We start from the raw sequence: 22639 nt of genomic DNA, 5'->3' as shown, positions 1-22639 counted from the left end.
GCCTTAGTGGATGGAGTCCCGGCCTGGGAGTCAGAAGGGCCTGGGTTCTGATCCTGGCTCTGCCACTCTGGGTGACTGTAGGCGAGTCGCTTAGTCTCCCTCCGCCTCGGTCACCTCGGCTGCGAGATGGGGACCGAGATCGGGAGCCCCGCGGGGGACGGAGACCGCGTCCGACCCCGTCGTCACCGTCCGAATCGAACGGATGGGGGGGGTCACCCTCCGCTCCCTCGGGCAGAGCGGGACGAGGACATCAAGAAGATCCAGGCCCAGATCACGGCCGGCATCGCCAACGACGTGAGCCTCCTGCAGAACTACCTGAAGACCTGGGACGTGTACCGGGAGATCTGGGAGATCAACAAGGACTCCTTCATCCGCCGCTACCAACGTCTCAACCCCCCGGTCTCCTCCTTCGACGCCGACATCGCCCGGTAAGGGGCCGGCGGGGGCGGGCGCCCCGGGGCCAAGAGACCCCCGGCGGGGGGACGAGGCGGGGACGGGGGCCCGGGGGGGGGGGGGGAGTCGTCGAGCCTGGGCGGGTGGGCGCGCGGAGGGCGAGCCGCGGGAGCCTTGCGGAGGGGTCGGGGAGGACCAGAGAGGGCGAGGAGTGAGCGCCCCCGGGCCTCGGGTGGGCGAGAATTGGGCATCGGGGACGCGAAGCGGCGCGGCCTGGCGGGAAGAGCCCGGGCCCGGGAGCGAGAGGATGTGGGTTCCCGTCCCCGCTCCGCCACTTGTCTGCCGGGTCACTCGGGGCAAGTCGCTTCACTTTTCCGGGCCTCGTCGTCCTCATCCGCGAAGCGGCGCGGCTCAGTGGAAAGAGCCCGGGCCCGGGAGCCAGAGGTCACCGGTTCGAATCCCGGCTCCGCCCCTCGTCAGCTGTGTGACTGTGGCCAAGCCGCTTCCCTTCTCTGGGCCTCGGTTCCCGCAGCTGTCAAATGGGGATGAAGACCGTGAGCCTCACGTGGGACACCCCGTATCTCCCCCGGCGCCTGGTACAGTGCTCTGCACGTAGCGAGCGCTTAAATACCGACGTTATTATTAAAACGGGGATGGAGGCCACGGGCCCCGTGTGGGACGGGGACTGGGTCCGGCCCGATTGTCGGGTATCTCCCCCGGCGCTCGGCTCACGGTAGGCGCTCAACGGACACCCTCGTCGTCGTCGTCACGTGAGTCGCGGCCGAGGAAGTGGGAAGCGGCCCGGCCTGGGAGGCAGAGGGCGCGGGTTCTCCCCCCGGCTCTGCCTCCCGTCTGCCGGGTGGCCTCGGGGCGGTCACCCGGCTTCTCCGGGCCTCGGTTCCCTCATCGGAAAATCGGGGTCTAAGGCCGTGAGCCCCACGCGGGACGGGGACCGTGTCCGACCCGATTAGCTCGGCTCTACCCCGGCGCTTCGTACGGTGCCTTGACGGATACCGTTAAATGAGGAGAGAAGGCGTGAAGAGGCGTAGGGGTCGGGTGGCGAGAGGTGCCCTTAAAGGACCCCGGCTTCCGCCCCCAGCTGCTCTGTCACCCCACGTCCCGGGGACTGATCTGCCCCGGCCCCGGCCGGTTCCGGCCGGCGGTGTTCTAGGCGCGGGTTCTGGGGGGGCCTCCCCCGGCTCTTCCCCGCCCATCCTCCCCAGGTTGGGGACCGCGGTTGCTTAGAGATGGCGCTTGCTCCCCGGCCCCGATCTGGGCTTCGGGGGGAGGCGGTAGGGGGGCGGCAGGGGTGCCGCGGGACCATCGCCATGGCAACGCAGTCGAGGCACCAAGGCCCCGAGTTCCATTAGAGCCGCCCGAGGGCACGGATGGATAGGGGAGCGGGGCCGGGGGACGGGGGGGGGGCGGCCCTCCGGGGTTGGGGCAGGGAGACCCCTGGGGCCAGAAGGGTTCTCGGCGGGGGGGCAGGGGGCTCGAAGGGGATCCTCGAGGTCGGGGGCGGCAGAGGGCGGAACCGGTAGGGTGAGGAGTTGGGGGCCGGTCACCCCGCTTTCACCCGGTGCTCCCATCTGGGTGACCCATCTGGAGGGGTCGAGGGTCGGCCACGGAGGAGGAGAGCCCCTGGGGGCGTGTTCTGAGGGCTTTTAAAAGATATATTTTTGGTTTTGGGTGGAGGGTGGCGGACCCGAGTTGGGAAATGATTATCCTACCCTGGTCGCCTGGCGCCCTCTACGCTTTGCAGCCGAGAATGGCGCTCCGTTTTGGCCCACCCGACCCTATTTTATTTATCAATCGACGGATCGATCGATAGATCGATTTATCTCGGCGTTTGTTCAGCGCTCGCCGGGGGGCCAGCACTGTTCTAGGCACTGGGGGAGATACGAGTCAATCAGGTCAGTCCCCCGAGGGGCTCCCGGCGCTTAGTACGGCGCCTGGCGCAGGGTGAGCGCTTAAGAAATACCGTAAAAAAAAGCGCCGGGGTAGCTGCGAGTTCATCAGGCTGGACGCGGCCCCCGTCCGACGTCGGGTTCACCGACCAAGTAGGAGGGAGGTCGGGGATTGAATCCCCATTGAGCTTTTGAGGAAACGGAGACGCAGAGAAGTCAAGTGACTTGGCCCGGGTCACCCAGCGGGCAAATGGCGGGGCCGGAATTAGATCTTCAGGCTTCCAGGCCCGGGCTTTATTGAAAAAAGAGCTGGGGGGAAGGAGTGAGACAGAGAAAGGGGAAGGAGTCAGAGTCGTGGCGGGGAGAATCGATGAGAAGACAAAGACAGAGGGGGGGCGGAAGAAGAGCCCTCAACTATAAGCTCCTTGAGGGCAGGGATCGGCCCTACTCCGTCCTCTTGTCCTCGTCGGTCGAAGGTATTTATTGAGCGCTTACCACGTGCGGAGCACTGCGCTAAGCTCTTGGGAGACTCTGATTCAGCGGAGTGAGTAGACAAGTTCCCTGCTGTTCCAAGTGCTCAGTACAGAGGTCTGCGCGCAGTCAACGCTCAATGGACACAGGTGATCGATCGACTGAGAGGAGAGAGAGGAGAAAGAAGTGAACAGTGGGGGGGGGGGTCTCGATGAAGCGCTCACTTCGTGCCAAGCACTAGGCTAAGCGCCGGGGTAGATCTCCCCCAGTGCTTTTTTTTACGGTATTTATTAAGCGCTCACCCTGCGGCGGGCACCGTACTAAGCGCCGGGAGCCCCCCGGGGGACCGAGCTGACTCGTATCTTCCCCGGTGGTTTTTTTTGGGTACTTATTAGCGCTCACCCTGTGCCAGGCGCTGTACTAAGCGCCGGGAGCCCCTTGGGGGACTGAACCGATCGACTCGTATCTCCTCCCCCGGTGCCTTTTTTTTACGGTATCAGGTGACGGATCGACTGAGAGGGAAGAGAGGAGAAAGAAGTGAACGGTGGGGGGTCTCGATGAAGCGCTCACTCTGTGCCAAGCACTCGGCCGAGCGCCGGGGTAGATTATGGCATCGGATTCGGTCCCCGTCCCTCCTGGGGTTCCCGGTCGAAGAGGGAGGGAGAACAGGCGTTTCGTCCCTGGCGGCCGAAGGCCCAGGGAAGCCGGGTGAGTTGGAGGGGCAGCGAGGCCTGGCGGAAAGAGCCCGGGCCTGGTGGTCGGGGGACCCGGGTTCTAATCCCGGATCCGCCACTTGCCCGCTCTGGAACCTGGGGTGAATCGCTTCGCTTCTCTGAGCCCGAGCTTCCTCCTTTTTTATGGTATTTGTTGAGCGCCTACTGTGCGCCAGGCACTGTAGACTCTAAACCCTTCGAGGGCAGAGATCACGCCCGCCTTCTCCGTTGACCTCCCCGAGGCCTACGGAAAGCGCTCAGGAAACGCCGCCGACCGACGGAGGCGATCGCAAGGGGGTGACCCGGGTGGGCCGAGCTCTCCGTTCGCTCGCTCGTTCGTTCGGCCCTATTTACCGAGCGCTTCCGGGGCGCAGAGCACTGTACTGAGAGCTCGGGAGAGCCCAACGGGACGAGAAACAGACTCATCCCCTGCCCACGGAGAGCTTAGAGGGGGAGAGGGTGAAGAGGGAGTCGGGGGAGGAGAGGCGAGCGCCCGGCACGGCCGGCGGATTGACGGGCGGCGCGGCCCCGGGGGGCGGGGCGGGGCAGGTACACGGAGGTGGCGAACAACGTGCAGAAGGAGGAGACGGTGCTCAACATCCAGTTCGTGCTGCTCGACTGCTCCCACCTGAAGCTGGCGCTGGTCCAGCACTGCGACGAGTGGCAGAACAAGTTCACCACCCTGCTCAGGGACGTGTCCCGGGCCCGCCTGGCCGAGCTCCACGCCTACCTCAAGGACAACTCCGAGAGGTCAGGGACCGCCGCCCCCCTCCCTCCCTCCCTCCCTCCCCCGCCGCCCGCCCTCAGGAGTCCGTGACTCCGTCTGCTCCCACCCTCCCTCTTCCGTTCGTCCCTCCCCCTCCCGCTGGGATAATAGTGATCGTAATTGTGGAATCCATCAAGCGCTCACTGTGTGCCAGGCACTCTACCGAGCGTGGGGGGGGATGCAAGCAAATCGGGTTGGACACAGTCCCCGTCCCGCACGGGGCTCCCGGTCTCCCCTCCCGGGACCCGGGGATCCCGTCCTCCCAGTCCGACCCTAGGGCCTGCGTTCTAATCCCGGCCGAGCCCCTCCTCCGGACCCTCGGCTCGTGGGTGGGGGACCCTGCCTCCCAACTCGGCGGCACGGTGCTCTCCCGAGCGCCCGGTCCGGTGCTGTGCGCGTGGCGAGGGCTGGATGGATGCCGATCGATCGATTGCCCGCTGCGTGACCTCGGGCAAGTCGCTTTACTCCCTTAGGTCTCGGTTTCCGCATCTGTCCGATGGGGATTCAAACCGTGTTCCTCCTCCCCTTTAGATGAGGAGCCCCACGTGGGGCAGGGGTTGTGTCCGACCTGACGATCTCACCTTTCCCCCGGCTCCGAGAACGATGCTGAATGATGATGAGGATAACCGTAGTTCTTAAGTGCTTATTACGTGCCGCTCTACTATGCACCGGGGTGGCGCACGGAAGCAAATGGGGTCGGATACGGTCCCTGTCCCGCATGGGGCTCACGGTCTCAATCCCCATTTGACAGCCGAGGTGACCGAGGCACAGAGAAGTGAAGTGACTTGCCCAAGGCCACCCAACAGACAAGCGGAAGAGTTGGGATTAGGACTCGTGAACCTCTGACTCCCGGCCCCGTGTCTACCCGCTACCCCGTGCTCGATGCCCAGTCAGCGCGTGGCAGATACCGCCCTGCTTATTATTCATTCGTTCGATGGTACTTCTTGAGCGCTTCCTATGTGCGGAGCACTGGACTAAGCGCTTGGAGTGGACGGTTCGGCCACAGGTAGAGACGACCCCCGCCCATCGACGGGCTCGCGGTCGAATCGGGGGAGACGGACGGACCAAAAACGAGACAGCGCGAGCACGATAAATAGAATCGAGGGGAGGCACGAGCAGGTAGAGACAAGCCCTGCCCAGTGCCGGGCTCACAGCCGTTGGGACCCGGACTTCTCTCTCTCTCTCCGGCCCTCCGCCCTGGGCCCGGAACATCCCCAGTTCTCGATCTTGATGGCATCTACTGAGTGCTTACTACGTGCAGGACGCCGGGCCTATCTGTATCTTAAACGAAGCCGAGGCGTCCCGGCAGGCGGGAGAAGCAGGGCGGCCCAGGGTCGACCCGTAATCGTCCCGTGATGGGCCGCGTCCCCCTGTGATTCGGTAGGCGCTCAATCAACCCCGATCGATCGACCTGTCCCCAAGGCTTAGAACGGTGTTTAACGCGTAATGAGCACTTAGATACAGTTAAAAAAAAAATTGAGGGTTGCTGGCTCTACCCTTCTCTGGACTCCAAGAAACAGTGTGGCCCAGTGGATAAAGCCCAGGCCCGGGAGGCAGAAGGACCTAGTTTTAAAATCTGGCTCCGCCGCTTGTCTGCTGTGGGGCCTTGGACCAGCCACTTCCCTCGATCTCGGTTTTCTCATTTGTAAAATGGGGATGAAAACCGCGAGCCCCGTGTAGGACGGGAACTGTATCCAACCTGACAACCTCGTGCCTGCCCCGGTGCTCAATACGGCGCCTAGTAAGTGCTTAACAAGGAGAAGAGAAAGGAAGGCGAGCCGCGACCGGGCCGCTCCCGGGCTCCGTCTTGGCCCCACGGTCTGGGGGCTCCCCGGGGACGGGCAGCGGGGCAGGGTCCGCTCCCCGACATCCTTTCTCCGGGCTCCTAGAATCGGCCGCCCGCCTCAGACGCTGGAGGAGTTGGGGGTGAGCCTGCAGCTGATGGACAACCTGCAGCACGACCTGCCCTCCACGGAGGCCCAGATCCCCCCTCTGCACGAGCAGTACGCCATCCTCGACAAATATGAAGTCCCCGTGGAAGAGAGCGTGAGTCTGCCCGCCGGGAGAAGCGGCGCCTGGGGCCTGGAAGTCAGAAGGATGACGACGTTGGTATTGGTCAAGCGCTTACTACGTGCGGAGCACTGTTCTGAGCGCTGGGGGAGACACGGGGTCGTCGGGTCCCACGTGACGCTCACAGTCGTCACCCCCGGTTTACAGATGAGGTAACCGAGGCACGGAGAAGGTGACCCGCCCCCGGTCACGCAACTGACTAGTGGCAGAGCCGGGATTCGAACCCACGGCCTCCGCCTCCCAAGCCCGGGCTCTCGCCACCGAGCCACGCTGCGGTCCCGGCTCCGCCGCCCGTCTGCTGGGCGACCCCGGTCAAGCCGCTTCGTTCATCCGTTCACTCGGTAGTATTTATTGAGCGCTTACTATGTGCGGAGCACTGGACCAAGCGCTTGGAATGGACGGTCCGGCCACGGATAGAGACGACCCCCGCCCATCGACGGGCTCGCGGTCTAATCGGGGGAGACGGACGGACAAGAACGAGACAACGCGAGCACGGTAAATAGAATCGAGGGGAGGTACGTCTCATTAGCAAAATAAATAAAATAAAAAATAACTACTTCACCTCTCCGGGCCTCAGTTCCCTCATCTGTGTAAAAGGGGGATGAAGACCGTGAGCCCCGTGTGGGGCAGGGACTGGGTCCATCCTGATGAGCTTGGATCTACCCCAGTGTTTACAACAGCGCCCGGTACGTGGTAGGCGCTCAACGAGGACCCTAATCGTTCTTATTATCGGGGGGCGGGGGGCGGGGGGAGGGCCGGCCTCCCCCCGCCCCGGCGGGACGCCGACCCGGTTCCCCCTCGCAGGTGCTCCAGAAGCTGGAGTCCCTGGACCGGGAGTGGCTGGCCTTCCAGCAGTGCCTTCTGGACAGCGAGCAGATGCTCAAACGTCACAAGGAGAAGTTCAAGACGGGCCTCATCCACCTGGCCGACGACTTCAAAAAGAAAGCCCACTCCCTCCTGGAGGACTTCGACTCCAAAGGTACCCGGCGTGGCTCGGTGCAACGGGGCCGAGCTTGGGAGTCGCGGGTTCCAGCCCCGGCTCCGCCGCTCGTCGGCTGTGTGACGCGTGGGCGAGTCGCTTCCCTTCCCGGTGCCTCGGTGACCTCGTCTGTAAAATGGGGATGAGGACCGGGAGCCTCACGTGGGACCACCCCATCACCCCGTATCTCCCCCGGCGCTTAGAACGGCGCTCCGCGCACAGTAAGCGCTTAACAAATGCCAACGTTATTACTATTACTCGCCCCGTGGGACTCCTGCGGGGGCGGAGGGGGCCGGGTGGTGACCCCCTCCCCTACCCCGGGGCCTGGGGAGGGGGCTCAAGGGGAAGGACGGCGTGGCTCCTCTTTCCGCCGCCCGCCTCCTCGCCGTCCCCCGTCGGCGCCCGGCCCGCCGTCGACCCCCGGCCCGCGTCCTCCCGCCGTCCCGGGACGCCCTCCCTCCTCGCCTCCGCCGAACTCCCTCTCTTCCCCTCTTCAAAGCCCTGCCGAGAGCTCACCTCCTCCGGGAGGCCTTCCCGGACTGAGCTTCCCCTTTTCCCTCTGCTCCCTCTCCGCTCCCCCCTTGCCCTCCCCTCCGCTAAGCCCCCTCTCCTCCCTTTCCCTCTGCTCCTCCCCCTCCCCCTCCCCCCTCCCCTCGGCACTCTGCTCGTTTAGATAGATTCTGATCACCCTATTTATTTCGTTAACGAGGCGTCCATCCCCTTCGTTCTATTCGTCGCGATGAAGTCGTCTCGTTTTCGTCCGTCCCGTCTCCCCCGATGAGACCGTGTCGACGGGCAGGGACGGTCTCTATCTGTTGCCGAATCGTCCGTTCCAAACGCTTAGTCCAGTGCTCTGCGCGTAGTAAACGACGCTCGGTGAATGCTGTTGAATGAATGACTGGCGGATAGTGCCCGGGCCTGGGAGTCAGAGGATCCGCGTTCGAGTCCCGGCTCTGCCCCGGTGCTTAGAACAGCGTCTGCCCCCCAGTAGGCGCTCAGCAGATACCGCGACCAGCCGATGAATCGATCAGTCGCCCCCGCCGCTCCCCCCGCCCGACGGGCCCCTTCCCCGCCGCTTAGAACAACGAGCTTAAGTGCCATAACCGACCAATGAATGAATCACTCACTCGTGCCGGCTCTTCTGCGCCCCTGCCGCCTCCGCGGGCCCCTTCCGCGGCGCTTAGCGCAGTGTTCGACTCAGCGTAAGCGCTTCGCGAGTCCCGCGCCCGCCCGCCCGCCGGACGGAACAGTCGGTCGCTCACCCCGCTCTCCCCGGGCCCGGCCCGGTCCGCTGTCTCCCCCGCCCGGCAGGCCCGTTCACCAGCGCGGTGGGCTTCGAGGTGGCCCTGGAACAGATCTGGACCATGCGGCAGACGCTCAACTCCATGAAGGAGGAGGAGACCACCCTGCGCTCCAACCTCGGCATCTTCAAGATCGACCAGCCCATCTCCAAGGACCTGCAGAACCTGGAGAAGGTGGGCCCCGGGGCGCCGCGGCGGGCAGGGGTGGGGGCGATCGGCGCGGGGGGCCGAGAGGCAGCGGGGCCTAGCGGAAGGAGCCCAGGCCTGGGAGTCAGAAGGCCCGTGTTCCGATCCCGGCTCCGCCTCCGGTCCGTTGGGTGACCTCGGGCCGGTCGCTTCGGTTCTCCGGGCCTCGGCGACCTCATCCGTACAATGGGAATTGGAGACCCGGAGCCCCACGCGGGGCAGGGACCGTGTCCGACCCGATCGCCTTGGATCCACCCCAGGGTTTAGGACAGTGCCCGGAACATAGCGAGCACCTCTTAACGAATATCATCGTTATCGTTAGTGGGGGAACCGACCGAGAAGCCCACCCGACCTCCGGTTTGGACCCCGGCCTGATCTGAGCCGGCCCCCGCCCCCCAGCCCCACTCCGGTCAATCAACCCGTCGGTGGGATCGATCGAGCGCTCACTGTGTGCAGAGCACTGGACCGAGCGCTCGGCGAGTGCAGTACGACGGAGTTGGTGGGCGACAGCCAGTCGATCAGAAGTCGATCCGCGGTGTTTTCGGAGCGCTCACCGGGCACCGTTCTGCACGGGGTCAGCGTCCGATCAATGCCATGGATCGTGGGCAGGGAACGTGTCTACCAACTCATTCATTCGGCCGTGTCTGTCGAGCGCTTATCGGGGGCGGGGCACCGTACTAAGCGCTCGGAGAGTACGGGTAGGGACGATCCCTACCCGACGGCGGGCTCACGGTCTAGAAAGGGGAGACGGACAGCGTAGCGAGACAGGTAGACCGACAGAACCGTTGCACTGGACTCTCCCAAGCGCTCCGCACGCGGTAAACGCTCGACAGGTGCGATCGGTCGATCGATCGGGTCGGGGGCGGGGAGGGCTCCTCACCGCCCCGTGTCGCCCGGCTCCCCGATCCCCACAGGAGCTGGACTCTCTGCAGCAAGTGTGGGAGATCACCCGCGACTGGGAGGGCAACTGGAACCAGTGGAAGTCCGGACGCTTCCAGACCCTGCAGACGGAGGCCATGGAGAGCACGGCGCACGCTCTCTTCCGACGCCTCACCAAGCTGAGCCGGGAGCTCAAGGTCCGGGGGGAGGTCGGGAGGCAAGGAGAGGGGACCCCGGAGGTGTGTGTTTCGGGGCGGGGGGGGCGGCGGGCAAAGGCCCAGGAGGCGCATCCCCAACCAGGACCGCAACTGGGAGGTGATCGAGACGTCCCGGTCGAAGATCGAGCAGTTCAAGCGGACGATGCCGCTCATCTCGGACCTGAGGAACCCGGCCCTCCGGGAGAGGTGAGGCCGCAGCGGGCGGCCGCCGGCCGGAACGGGACCCCCTGCCCCATTTCCTCTCCTCCCGCTCCCTTCTGCCTCACCCTTGCGTTTGGATCCGTTCCTTTCGTTCACCCGTCTTATAACAACGGTAGCGGTGGTAATTGTTAAGCGCTCACTCTGTGCAAAGCACTGTTCTACGCGCCGGGGGGGATGCGGGGGGATCAGGTCGTCCCACGTGGGGCTCACGGTTTTAATCCCCATTTTCCGGATGAGGTCGGTGAGGCACAGAGAAGCGACTTGCCCAAAGTCACCCAGCTGGCAGGCGGCGGAGCCGGGATTAGAACGCGTGACCTCCGACTCCCGGAGCCCGGGCTCTTTGCACTGAGCCACGCCGCTTCTCCGATAATGCTTCTCTTAATGTCTGCCTCCCCTTTTAGACTGTAAGCTCGCTGCGGGCAGGGAACGTGCCTGTTGGTCGTTCTACTGTACTCTCCTAAGCGCCCGGTACGGTGCTCTGCACACAGCGAGTGCTCGACAGATACAACGGAATGAACCGAATGAATTAAAACCCGTCCCTCCGCCCCACAGCACTAAGGTGAAGCAGTGCGGCCTAGTGGCTAGAGCCCGGGCCGGGGAGTCAGAGGACCTGGGTTCTCATCCTGGCTCCGCTCTTATAGTAATAATAATAATAATAATGATGTTGGTATTTGTTAAGCGCTGGGGGAGATACAGGGTCATCGGGCTGTTCCACGTGAGGCTCCCGGTCTTCATCCCCGTTTTCCAGACGAGGCCACTGAGGCCCAGAGAAGTGAAGCGACTTGCCCACAGTCAGCCGGCAAGTGGCGGAGCCGGGATTCGAACCCCTGACCTCTGACCTCCAAGCCCGGGCTCTTTCCACTGAGCCGCGCTGCTTCTCTAATCTGCCGTGGGACCTCGGGCGAGTCACTGCACTTCTCTGGGCCTCAGTTCCCTCATCTGTCCAGTGGGGGTCGAGACGAAGAGCCCCAGGTGGGACGTGGACTGTGTCCAACCTGATCAGCCCTACGTCTTTTCTGAGGCGGCGGGTGTTCGTCGAGCGCTTACTATGTGCCAGGCGCAGGACTAGGCACGGGGGTAGATGCGAGCTAATCAGGTTGGCCCCAGCTCGGATCTGCCTCGGTGCCCGGTACAGTGCCTGGCACGTAGCAGACGCTTAAAAAATGCCATCGAGAAAAAAATAATCCCTGCCCTCAAGGAGCGGCCGTCAGGCCTCTCAGAAAATGGAGATGGCGGGAGCTCTGGCCACCTGAGGGGTGGGCGGAGAGGCAGGGGAGAAGGCTCTGGAAGGCGAAGACCACCGTCTCCGCCTCCCGACGCCCCCCCGGCCCCCGAAGTCTGGGAGGCAGCGTGGCTCGGTGGGAAAAGCCCGTGTTTGGGAGTCAGAGGTCATGGGTTCGAGTGCCGGCTCTGCCACTCGTCAGCTGCGTGACCGTGGGCAAGTCACTTCACTTCTCTGTGCCTCCGTTACCTCATCTGTAAAACGGGGATTAACTGCGATCCTCACGGGGGACGACCTGATCACCCTCTATCTACCCCAGCGCTTAGAAAGGCGCCCTGCGCCTAGTAAGCGCCTAACGAATACCGACGTTATCGAAGTCCTTCGACTGAAGCCCCCTCCTCGCCCCGCCAGGCACTGGGAGGAGGTGAAGGACCAGGCCCAGCAAGCTTTTGACCAGGACTCGGATAACTTCACCCTGGAGAAGATCGTGGAGCTGGGCCTGGACCGGCACGCCGAGAAGATCGGAGAGATCTCGGCCTCGGCCACCAAGGAGCTGTCCGTCGAGATGGTCAGGGGCCCTTGCCGGCCGGACCCTCCCCCTCCCCCCGTCCCTCCCCCCTCCGGCCACCCTTCTGGGATCCGGGAATCCTCCCCCCGACCCCGCACCCCCACGAGCTCCGGTCCCCCGGCTCCCGGAGGAACAGCGAGGCTTAGCGGAAAGAGCGCGGAGTCTCCCGCCTGCCCGGGGGGCCGGGCGAGCCGCTCGTCTACCCCGGGCTTCGGTTTCCTCGGCTGTAAAACGGGGATCCGGTACGTGTTCTCCCGCCCTCTTAGACCGCCAGCCCCAAGGGGGTCGGCGCCCGGGTCCGATCTGTTGATACCGTACCTCCCCCCGTGTCGGCGTTTAACGGATGCCGTTATTTTCACGACGATCGTAATGCTACAGTCGGTCGGTGGTGTTTAGTGAGTGCTCACTGGGCGCGCAACACTGGACTAAGCACTTGGGAGAGTTGCTAGGCCTATCCCCTGCCCTCGAGGAGCTCCCGCTCTAGGGGAGCTTCCCGTCGTGTTATTCCTATCCTCCTCCTGGGCCCCGAGGGTCCTGCCCCTCGGCCCTCAGCTCTCTCTCGCCCCCGCCGCCTCTCCCTCGCTCTCCGACATCCCGGCCCCCGGCCCCTGTCCCTCCCGGGCCCCAGGTAGGTAGGGAGGTAGGCACCCCCTTCCCCGCCGACCCGGCCGTCGCCCACCAGGCGCTCGAGGCCATGGCCAACACCTGGAACGTCGTCCAGCTGGACATCGTGCTCTACAAGGACAAGGGGCACTATCGGCTCAGGTACGTCGGGCTGACCGGGGTCGGGGGATCAGGGTAGGAGCAGGGTGCACCGTAAGGGCGCGGGGCTTGGCGGAAAGAGCCCGGGCCCGGGAGTCAGAGGTCGTGGGCTCTGATCCCGGCTCCGCCGCCGATCGGCCGTGCGGCGTGGGGCCTCCCTGGGCCTCGGGGACCTCATCTGTCAAACGGGGCTGAAGACCGGGAGCCCCACGCGGGGCAACCTGACGGCCTCGTGTCTCCCCCTAAACGGTGCTCGGCACAGAGCAAGCGCCGAACGGGTCATCGGGACCAATCACGAGGACTCGTACGGTTGAAGTAGAAGGAACGGTGGCCGCGACAGTAGCGGACGCTGTCGTGACAATAATAACGATGCTGGTATCCGTTAAGCGCCGACTACGTGCCGAGCACCGTTCGAAGCGCTGGGGGAGATAGAGGGCGATCGGGTCGTCCCGCGTGGGGCTCGCGGCCTTCATCTGACCGATGAGGCAACCGCGCCCCAGGTCCCCCAGCTGACGGGCGGCGGAGGCGGGATTAGACCCCACGACCTCGGACTCCTGAGCCCGGGCTCTCGCCACCGAGCCCCGCTGCTTCAGGGGCGAGACCCGTCGTAGTAGGAGGAGGAGAGGTCGTAGGAATAGCGGAAGCTGCCGTGGAAGCCAGAGGCGCCATCCCGGCCACGGCTGTGACGGCGGCCCTCCGTGGTCGGCGGCGTAGCCGCGACGGTCTCCGTCGTGATGGCGTTTCTTTAGCATTTACCCTATGCAGAGCGCTCTTCCGAGCGCGGGGAGAGAGAAACCGGGCTGGGAATCAGCCCCGGTCCCTGCCCCTCACAATCTGAGAAGGGAAGATTCGGCGTTCTGCCAACGGCCCCAGATCCGGTCGGGGCAGGAACCGGGTCCCGGGGTCGGGGAGGGGACCGGGAGAAGGGAGGAGCTCGTCGCCCCGAGCTGGGGGGCCCAAGGGCGGGACCCCGAGGGGCCCTGGGGATTCGGGGGGCGGGGAGGCGGGGAGGGGGCCCCCCGGGCGGCGGGGTAGGTCGACCGTCCCGCCTCCCAGGGGCACGGATGAAGTGTTCCAGGCCTTGGAGGACAACCAGGTGGCTCTGTCGACCATGAAGTCTTCGCGCTTCGTCAAGCCCTTCGAGAGAGAGGTGGATCGCTGGGAGCGCTGCCTCTCCCTCATCCTGGAGACGGTCGAGATGGTGCTCACCGTGCAGCGTCAGTGGATGTACCTGGAGGTCGGCCCCCGGGGCCCCCGCCCCCCCCCCCCCCCCCCGCCGGTCCCCACCGGTCGGCCGCTTCTTCGGCGGTATCGGCCGAGTGCCGACCGGGGGCCGGGGGCCGGGTTCGCCTCGTTCGTTCGTTCGCTGGAATTCACTGAGCGCTCGCCGTGTGCGGGGCACTGGACCGAGCGCTCGGGAGAGGACAGCGCAACGATAAACGGGCACACTCCCTGCCCGCAGTGAGCTGACGGTCTAGAGCGGGGGAAGACAGACGTGAATAGAAGTTAAAAAATGATAGATTACGGGCGTGGGCGCCGCGGGGACGCAGAAAGGGAGCGAGGCGGGGTGACGCGGGGGCGGGGGGGTAGGAGAAGTGGAGGGGGGGGGGGGCTTAGTCCGCGGAGGCCTCTTGGAGGAGGTGGGCCTTCGATAAGGCTTCGAAGCAGGGGACGGTCCTTGTCTTTCAGATTAGGGGAGGGAGGGCGTTCCGGGCCAGAGGCGGGACGGGGGGGAGAGGGGGCGGCGGCGAGATCGGTGAGATTGAGGTGCGGTGAGCAGGGTGGTATTAGAGGAGCCAAGGGCTGGAGTAGGAGAGAGGTGAGGTGGAAGGGGGCACTTTCCCCCCCCAGGCCTCAGTCCCCCCAGCCCTCTCCCACGGGCGTCCCCCCCACCCCCCAACAGGACCGCTCTCCACCCCGGACCCCCGGGGCGGGCCTCCCGTCGGCGGGGGCGGTCGAGGAACCGTGGGGAAGGCTCCCCCTTCCCCTCACCCGCCTCTCCCCGCTCCCGCCCCCTCAGAACATCTTCCTGGGCGAGGACATCCGCAGGCAGCTGCCCCAGGAGTCCGCCTCGTTCGACGAGGTCAACAGCAGCTGGAGGCTCATCATGGAGCGGTTGAACAAGGATAACAACGCCCTCCGGGGCACCCACGCCCCAGGTTCGGGGCGGAAGACCCCCCCCCCCCCCCGGGGGGGAATCCGGGGGGTCACAATTCCCCGCGGACCGAGGAGGGCCCCGGTCCCCATTCCCCGGGAGCTGATGGAAGTTGTCATCATCGACTATCGTTGTTAATATTATTACGATCGCCACCGTCATCGTCGTCATCATGGTTGTACGACAAGCGGTGCTGGTTAAGCGCCTACGACGCGTCGGGCGTCGTACTCAGCGCTGGGGTAGATCCAGGCTAATCAGGATGGACACAGTCCCCGTCCCACGTTGGGGTTCACGGCCTTAATCCCCGTTTTACAGATGAAGGGAACTGAGGCCCGGAGGGGTGGAGCGGCTCGCCCAAGGTCACCCAGCAGACGAGCGGCGGAGCCGGAGCCGGAACGCGGGCTCCTTCCGGCCCCCCGGCGCGATCCACGGGGCCGCGCTGCTTCTCACGGCGCTTGTTCTTGGAGAAGCGGCGTGGTTCTACAAGCGGCAGGCGTGGGAGGCGGAGGTCATGGGTTCGAATGCCGGCTCTGCCACTTGCCAGCTGTGTGACCGTGGGCGAGTCACTTCACTTCTCTGGGCCTCAGTTAACCTCATCTGTAAAACGGGGATGAAGACCGTGAGCCCCACGTGGGACGACCCGATGACCCTGCGTCTCCCCCAGCGCTTAGAACGGTGCTCTGCACGTAGTAAGCGCTCAACGGATACCGGCGTTCTTATTATCGCCATAAAAAAAAACAAACCCCAGAAGAGACCCCGAGAGACCCAGAAGCCCGTGCCTCCCGCCCCCGCTTGCAGGACTCTTGGAGAAGCTGATGGAGATGAACGTAACGCTGGAGGAGATCCAGAAGTCCCTGGACATGTACCTGGAGACCAAGCGCCACATCTTCCCCCGCTTCTACTTCCTGTCCAACGACGACCTGCTGGAGATCCTGGCCCAGTCCCGCAATCCCGAGGCCATTCAGCCTCACCTCAAGAAGTGCTTCGACAACATCAAGTCCTTGCGCATCCAGAAGGTGAGGGCCGGGGCGGGGTCGAGGGCCGGGGGTGGGAGGGGGAAGGCTGGATCACTCGGGGTGGCCCCCGCCGCCACCCCGGGGGACGGGGGAGGGGACCGGGGCCCCAAGCCGATCGGATCAGCGCACGGTCCCCGCCCACGTGGAGCCGACAGTCCCAGCCGAGGGGAGGACGGGAGACTGAGGGCCGGAGAAGCCAAGCGCGACCCGAGGTCGCGCAGCGGGAGTCGGCGGAGCCGGGATTAGAACCCGGGCTCCTGCCCTTCCCGCTGTGCCGCGCCGTCTCTCTTGAATCACCCGTCTTCCCCGGCGCTTGGCCCGTAGCGAGCGTCCAACGGATATGACGACGATGATGTGAACAGTGGCAACAGCGAAACATGATAACGCCGATGATAAGAATAATAGTGATGATGATACTAATCCTAGTCACTGTCATTTCTGTCCACCGCAGGTGGGGGTGAGCAACAGGTCTGAAGCCGTGGGCATGTACTCCGGGGACGGCGAGTTTATCGACTACCCCCATCCAGTGATGCTGGAGGGCCCCGTCGAGGTGACGGGGAAGGGCGGGAGGCGTGGGGGGGGGGGGCCTAGCTCACTCCTCGCACCTCCTCCTCCTCCTGCAACTCATTCTCCTCCTCGCCGTCCTCCTCCCCTTCCTCCATCCCCTTCTCCTCTTCCCCCCTCCTCCTCTTCCTCTCCTCCTCCTCCTTCTCCTCCTCCTCCCTTTCCTCTGTCCCCTTCTTCTCCTCTTTCCCCTTCCTCCTCTTCCCCTCCTCCTCCTCCTCCTCCTCCTCCCCTTTCTCCTCCTCCGCTTCCCCTCCTCCTCCTCCTTCTGCTCCTCCTCATTCTCCTTGCCGTCCTCCTCCTCCTCCTCCCCTTCCTCCGTCCCCTTCTTCTCTTCCCCCCTCCTCCTCTTCCCTTCCTCCTCCTTCTGCTCCTCCTTATTCTCTTCCTTGCCGTCCTCCTCCCCTTCCTCCATCCCCTTCTTCTCCTCTTCCCCTCCTTCTCCTCCTCCTCCTCCTTCCCCTTCTCCTCCTGCGCTTTCCCTCCTCCTCCTCCTTCTTCTCCCCCTCCCTTTCTTCCCCTTCCACCCCCCCCCCACCCCCCCACCCCCCGCCTCTGAGCAGCCCCTGGATACAGAGCCCCGAAGAAACAGACATTCAGACTTGAGCCACGTTCAGGCTGAGCCCATCAGCAACTTTCCCCTCTCTCCCCTCCGAGCCAGGCCCCGGAATCGATCGATACCCTCGACGTCTGGCTTCATTGGCTCCCTGAACCCCCCACCCTCTTCGCAGACCCCCCAGCCACCCCACCCCCAACCCCGACTCCTCTGGACCGGAAGCTCGTTGTAGGCAGAGGACGGTCCTGCCGACTCCGAGGCACCGGCCTCTCCCGAGCGCTGGGTTCGGGGCTCCGCCCGCGACAAGCGCTCAGTAGATACCACCCATCGGTTGATGATCCATCGTTTCCGTTAACGTCCGTCTCTCCCTCTAGACGGGAGGCTCGCTGGGGGCGGGGACCGTGTCCACCGACTCTGTTGTATCGGCCCCTCCCGAGCATTCAGTCCGGTTCTCGGCACGCAGCGGGCGCTCACTAAATACCAGCGATCGCTTATCCTTGATTTATTTTAATGTCCGTCTCCGCCTCTAGATTGTCAGCTCCGTTAAGGGCGGGGAACGTGTCTACCCGCTCTGTCGTATTGGCCTCTCCCAAGCCCTTAACACAGGGCTCCGCACCCAGTGAGCTCCCCCAGCAGCGTGGCGCGGTGGATGGAGCCCGGGCCTGGGAGTCAGACGGTGGTGGGTTCTAGTCCCGGCTCCTCCACTTGACTGCTGTGTGCCCTTGGGCAAGTCACTTCCCTTCTCCGTGCCTCAGTTTCCTCATCTGTAAAATTGGGAGCGAGACCGTGAGCCCCACGTGGGACCCGCTTCGCTTGTATCCAGCCCAGGGCTTAGTACGGGGCCCGGCGCGCGGTAAGCGCTTAACAGATATCGCGATCGTTACTATTATTACCGCGGATGGATTCCCCAGGCCTGGCTGAACGACGTGGAAAGAACCATGCGCTTTTCGTTACGGGACCTTCTGAGGAACTGCCGGGTGGCTCTCAAGAAGTTCCTCAACAAGAGAGACAAATGGGTCAAGGAGTGGGCCGGACAGGTGAGGGGGTGTCTAGGGGTAGGGGGGACTCAGAGCTGGGGGCCGGGGCAGGAGGGACGGAGGGTCACCAGCTGAGGGAGCTCCCAGGCGAGGGGCCGTTGGCGGCTCGGAGTTGGGGGAGGGCCGGAGGGTCGGTAGCTGAGAGGAAATCCTGGTCATCCCGTCTCCCCAGCGCCTGGCTCTTCCGCTCCCCCTCCCCTCCCAAGACCCAGGCTTTCTCCCCTCCGGACACTGGGGAGGTCGACCTCTCGTGCGGCCTAGCAGAAAGAGCCCGGGCCTGGGAGTCGGAAGGACCTGGGTCTTCGTCCCGGCTCCGCCGCTTATTCATTCATTCCGTCGTATTTATTGAGCGCTTACTACGTGCGGAGCACCGGACTAAGCGCTTGGAACGGACGGGTCGATGACGGACAGAGACGGTCCCCGCCCTCTGCCGGGCTCACGGTCTAATCGGGGGAGACGGACGGACGGGAACGACGGCGATAAACGGGATCGAGGGGACGAACGGCTCATTAAAACAACAGCGGGTAAACGGAATCAAGGCGACGTTCATCTCGTTAACAAAATACATGGGGCGACGAGAATACGTACAGTCGAGCGGACGAGCACGGCGCCGAGGGGATGGGACGGGAGGGGGGGAGGAGGAGAGGGAAATGGGGGGGGGGGAAGAGGGTTTAGCTGCGGAGAGGTGAAGGGGTGGGGGGTAGAGGGCCAAGGGGAGCTCAGTCTGGGAAGGCCTCTCGGAGGAGATGAGCTTCAGGTAGGGTTTCGAAGAGGGGAAGAGAATGAGTTCGGCGGAGGCGAGGAGGGAGGGCGTTCCGGGACCGCGGGAGGACGCGGCCCGGGGGTCGACGGCGGGACGGGCGAGGACGGGGGCCGGCGAGGAGGCGGGCGGCGGGGGAGCGGAGCGTGCGGGCCGGGCGGTGGAGAGAGAGAAGGGAGGAGGGGTAGGAGGGGGCGAGGTGAGGGACGGCCTCGAAGCCTAGTGACCCGGGGCCGGTCACTTCACTGTGCCTCAGTCCCCTCGGCTGTAAAATGGGGATGCACATCTGTTCTCCCTCCTACTTAGACTGCGAGCCCCATATTGGGCCCCAGCGCTTAGTGCTTGACTCATAATAAGCACTTAACAATTCTTCTTCTGCTTATTATTACTGTTGGGTCACTTCGCTTCCCTGTGCCTCAGTTCCCTCTCCTATAAAATGGGGATTCAGTGCCTCTTGTCCCTCCTGCTCCCCTGTGGGACGTGATGATCTCGTATCTATCCTAGCCCTTGGGACGTCGCTTGACACATAGTGAGCGCTTAACAAATCTCACTATTATCGGGGAGGTCGGGGAGGCGGGGAAGACGGCCCCGGGGGAGAGTAGGGAGGTGAGGGTGGGCCGGATGGGGGGCAGCGAGAAAGACGGGCCTGACCGCCCCCCGTGACGACCTCGAACCGCAGATGGTGATCACCGCCAGTCAGATCCAGTGGACGGCCGACGTGACCAGGTGTCTGCAGATGTCTAAGGAGCGAGGGGATAAGAAGATTCTCAGAGTCATGAAGAAGAAGCAGGTGAGATCCGGGCCAGTCGGGTTGCGGGGAGGATGGGGTTAGAGCCGGAGTCAATCCATCGGTCGGCCGTAATTTATCGAGCGCTCACTGTGTGCGGGCCACTGGACTAAACCCTTGGAAGAGTCCAGTAAAACCGATCCGGCAGGTGTGTTCCCGATCCGGACACGAGTGCTGTGGGGCTGAGGGAGGGGCCCGGCAAGGGCGCGGATCTGAGCGCGAGGGCGATGCAGAAGGGAGTAGGGGAAGAGGAAACGAGAGCTCAGTCGGGGAAGGCCTCTCGGAGGAGACGGGCCTTCCGTAAGGTTTCGAAGGCGAGGCGAGCGGTGGTCTGTCGGACACGGAAGGGAAAGGGAGTTCCAGGCCCGAGGCGGGAGGCGGGCGAGGGGCAGGATGAGGTGGAGGGACGGCGAGAGAGTTGGCACCGGAGGAGCGAAGGTGCGGGCCGGGTGGGAGCAGGAGAGCAGCGAGATGAGGGGGCAGGTCGAGGCTGCATCGGGGGCACCGCGGGACGGGAACGTCGCTACCGACTCCGTGGTGCCGTCGTCTCCCAAATCCTCGGTACGGTTCTCCGCCCGCAGCCGGGGCCCGGTGAATGCCACTGAGGGATCGGGGTCGAGATGGGTCGGGGTAGAACTCACAGTAGGAACGGGGGGAGGATCGGGACCGGGAAGGGACTCGAGACGGAGCCGGGGTGAAGCGGAGAGTGGAGACGGGGTTCGGGATGGGGTGAGAGATGGGGCTGGGGTCGGGGGGTGAGGCTGGAACTGTGGTTAGGGATGAAATGGGGTTAGAGATGCAGTTGGCACTGGGGTCGAGATAAGGGACGGGGCTGAGGCTGGGGTCAGAGGTCAGCCCGGGACCGTCTTTAGTAGCGGCGACGTGGCCGTCGGAATTACAGTTGCCTAAGAACCGGAAAGTGGAGGGCGACGTTGAGGCCGGAGGCGGGGTCGGGGAGGGCCGGGCCGCCTCGAGTCCCCTCTGCCGGGTCGCGCGCCCTGTCCCCTTCCCGGTTTCGTGCCCAGGCGTCGATGTTGAACAAGTACTCGGAAGCGATCCGCGGTAACCTGATCAAGATACTGCGGCTGAAGATGGTGGCTCTGGTGACCGTGGAAATCCACGCCCGGGATGTGCTCGACAAACTGTACAGGAGCGGCCTCGTGGACGTCAACTCCTTCGAGTGGCTCAGCCAGCTCCGCCTCTACTGGGAGAAGGTGCCGTCCACGGGCCCCCCGTCACCCCGGCCCGGGCGCCGCCTCCCCCAATCCCTCACCCCGTCTCTAAGCGATCAGTCGCCGGTATTTACCGAGCGCTTCCCGGGCGCTGAGCGCTTGGGAGAGGACAGTGCGACGGAGTCAGTGATGATGATGATACCAGAGTCGGTATCTGTTAAGCGCTTACTCCGTGCGGAGCGCCGTTCTGAGCGCTGGCGTAGATACGGCGTAATCAGGTCGTCCCGCGTGGGGCTCACGGTCTTCATCCCCGTTTTACCGATGGGGTAACTGAGGCCCAGAGAAGCGAAGCGACTTAGCACAGTCACACAGCTGACGGGAGGCGGAGCCGGGATTCGAACCCGTGACCTCTGACTCCCAAGCCCGGGCTCTTCCCACTGAGCCACGCTGCCTTGCGGGCGAGGGACGTGTCCGCCGACTTCCTCTCCCGAGCGCTCGGTCCGGTGCTCCGCACCCGGGCAGCGCTCGAGGGACACCGTCGAGGGACGGTTTGATCCTCCCCCTCTCCTGCCCCTAATTCGGGAACTTCCCCGGCCGCCCCGTCCCTCGCCCTCTCGCGGTCGCCCCTGCGCCCGGCCGGCCGTCGACCTCGCCCGTCTCGGACCCCGCTAGGACGTGGACGACTGCGTGATCCGTCAGACCAACACGCAGTTCCAGTACGGTTACGAGTACCTGGGCAACTCCGGCCGGCTGGTCATCACTCCTCTGACCGACAGGTGTGCCCGGCGAGGGGGCGGGCCGCGGGGGCGGGACCCCGGCCCGGCTTCCGGGAGTCTGACACCCCCCCCCCCGCGACCCCCCCCCCAAGGTGCTTCATGACCCTGACCACGGCCCTCCACCTGCACCGCGGCGGGTCGCCCAAGGGCCCGGCGGGCACGGGCAAGACGGAGACGGTGAAGGACCTGGGCAAGGCGATGGGCACGTACGTCATCGTGGTCAACTGCTCCGAAGGCCTCGACTACAAGTCCATGGGGCGCATGTATGCCGGTCTGGCCCAGGTGGGAAGCCCCACCCTTCCCTCCTCCCCCCGCCCCCCCCGACCCGAATCCGCCCCCGCCGCCGGGAAACTGGCGTCGATTTCTTAATCTTTTGGCTTTTTTTCTGCTATCTGTCAAGCGCTTACTACGTGTGCCGGGGTAGAGACACGCTGATCTGTTTGCCGCTTCGTTAAGCGCTTACCGGGAGCCGGGCACTGTCCCAAGCGCCGGGGTGGATACCGGTTAATTCGTCTATGGTATCCGTTTAGTCCTTACCTTTCTCACTCTGGGCTTCGAGGCCGTCCCTCACCTCGCCCCCTCCTACCCCTCCTCCCTTCTCTCTCTCCACCGCCCGGCCCGCACGCTCCGCTCCCCCGCCGCCCGCCTCCTCGCCGGCCCCCGTCCTCGCCCGTCCCGCCGTCGACCCCCGGGCCGCGTCCTCCCGGCACGCCCTCCCTCCTCGCCTCCGCCGAACTCATTCTCTTCCCCTCTTCGAAACCCTACCTGAAGCTCACCTCCTCCGAGAGGCCTTCCCACGCTGAGCTCCCCTTGGCCCTCTGCTCCCTCTACCCCCCCTTCACCTCTCCGCAGCTAAACCCTCTTCTCCCCACCTCCCTCTCCTCCTCCCCCCCTCCCGTCCCATCCCCTCGGCGCCGTGCTCGTCCGCTCACCTGTACGTATCTTCATCGCCCTGTGTATTTTGTTAACGAGATGTACGTCGCCCTGATTCGATTTATCCGCTGTTGTTTTAACGACGTGTTCTTCCCCTCGATCCCGTTTATCGCCGTCGTTCCCGTCCGTCCGTCTCCCCCGATTAGACCGTGAGCCCGGCAGAGGGCGGGGACCGTCTCTGTCCGTCACCGACCCGTCCGTTCCAAGCGCTCAGTCCGGTGCTCCGCACGTAGTAAGCGCTCACTAA

The 22639-nt window shown here is 64.6% G+C and overlaps 1 protein-coding gene across 1 annotated transcript in view; it reads left to right on the top strand.

Moving 5' to 3' along the window:
* Nucleotides 1-22639, top strand: part of DNAH2 (dynein axonemal heavy chain 2) — a 105735-nt gene that overhangs the window by 34905 nt on the left and 48191 nt on the right. Inside the window, 18 exon segments of the mRNA XM_029055983.1 lie at nt 236-428; nt 4034-4234; nt 6140-6296; nt 7125-7299; nt 8611-8774; nt 9701-9862; nt 9966-10069; nt 11718-11874; nt 12557-12639; nt 13693-13873; nt 14657-14795; nt 15590-15807; nt 16259-16357; nt 17839-17964; nt 19404-19514; nt 20537-20725; nt 21356-21459; nt 21552-21741. Of these exon segments, the coding sequence (XP_028911816.1) occupies nt 236-428; nt 4034-4234; nt 6140-6296; nt 7125-7299; nt 8611-8774; nt 9701-9862; nt 9966-10069; nt 11718-11874; nt 12557-12639; nt 13693-13873; nt 14657-14795; nt 15590-15807; nt 16259-16357; nt 17839-17964; nt 19404-19514; nt 20537-20725; nt 21356-21459; nt 21552-21741 (2753 nt within the window).

Source organism: Ornithorhynchus anatinus, chromosome X5 (assembly GCF_004115215.2).
Source record: "Ornithorhynchus anatinus isolate Pmale09 chromosome X5, mOrnAna1.pri.v4, whole genome shotgun sequence".
NCBI classification, from domain to species: domain Eukaryota; kingdom Metazoa; phylum Chordata; class Mammalia; order Monotremata; family Ornithorhynchidae; genus Ornithorhynchus; species Ornithorhynchus anatinus.
Note: the sequence above shows the minus strand (reverse complement) of the source record. Positions and strands in the feature narration are given on the sequence as shown.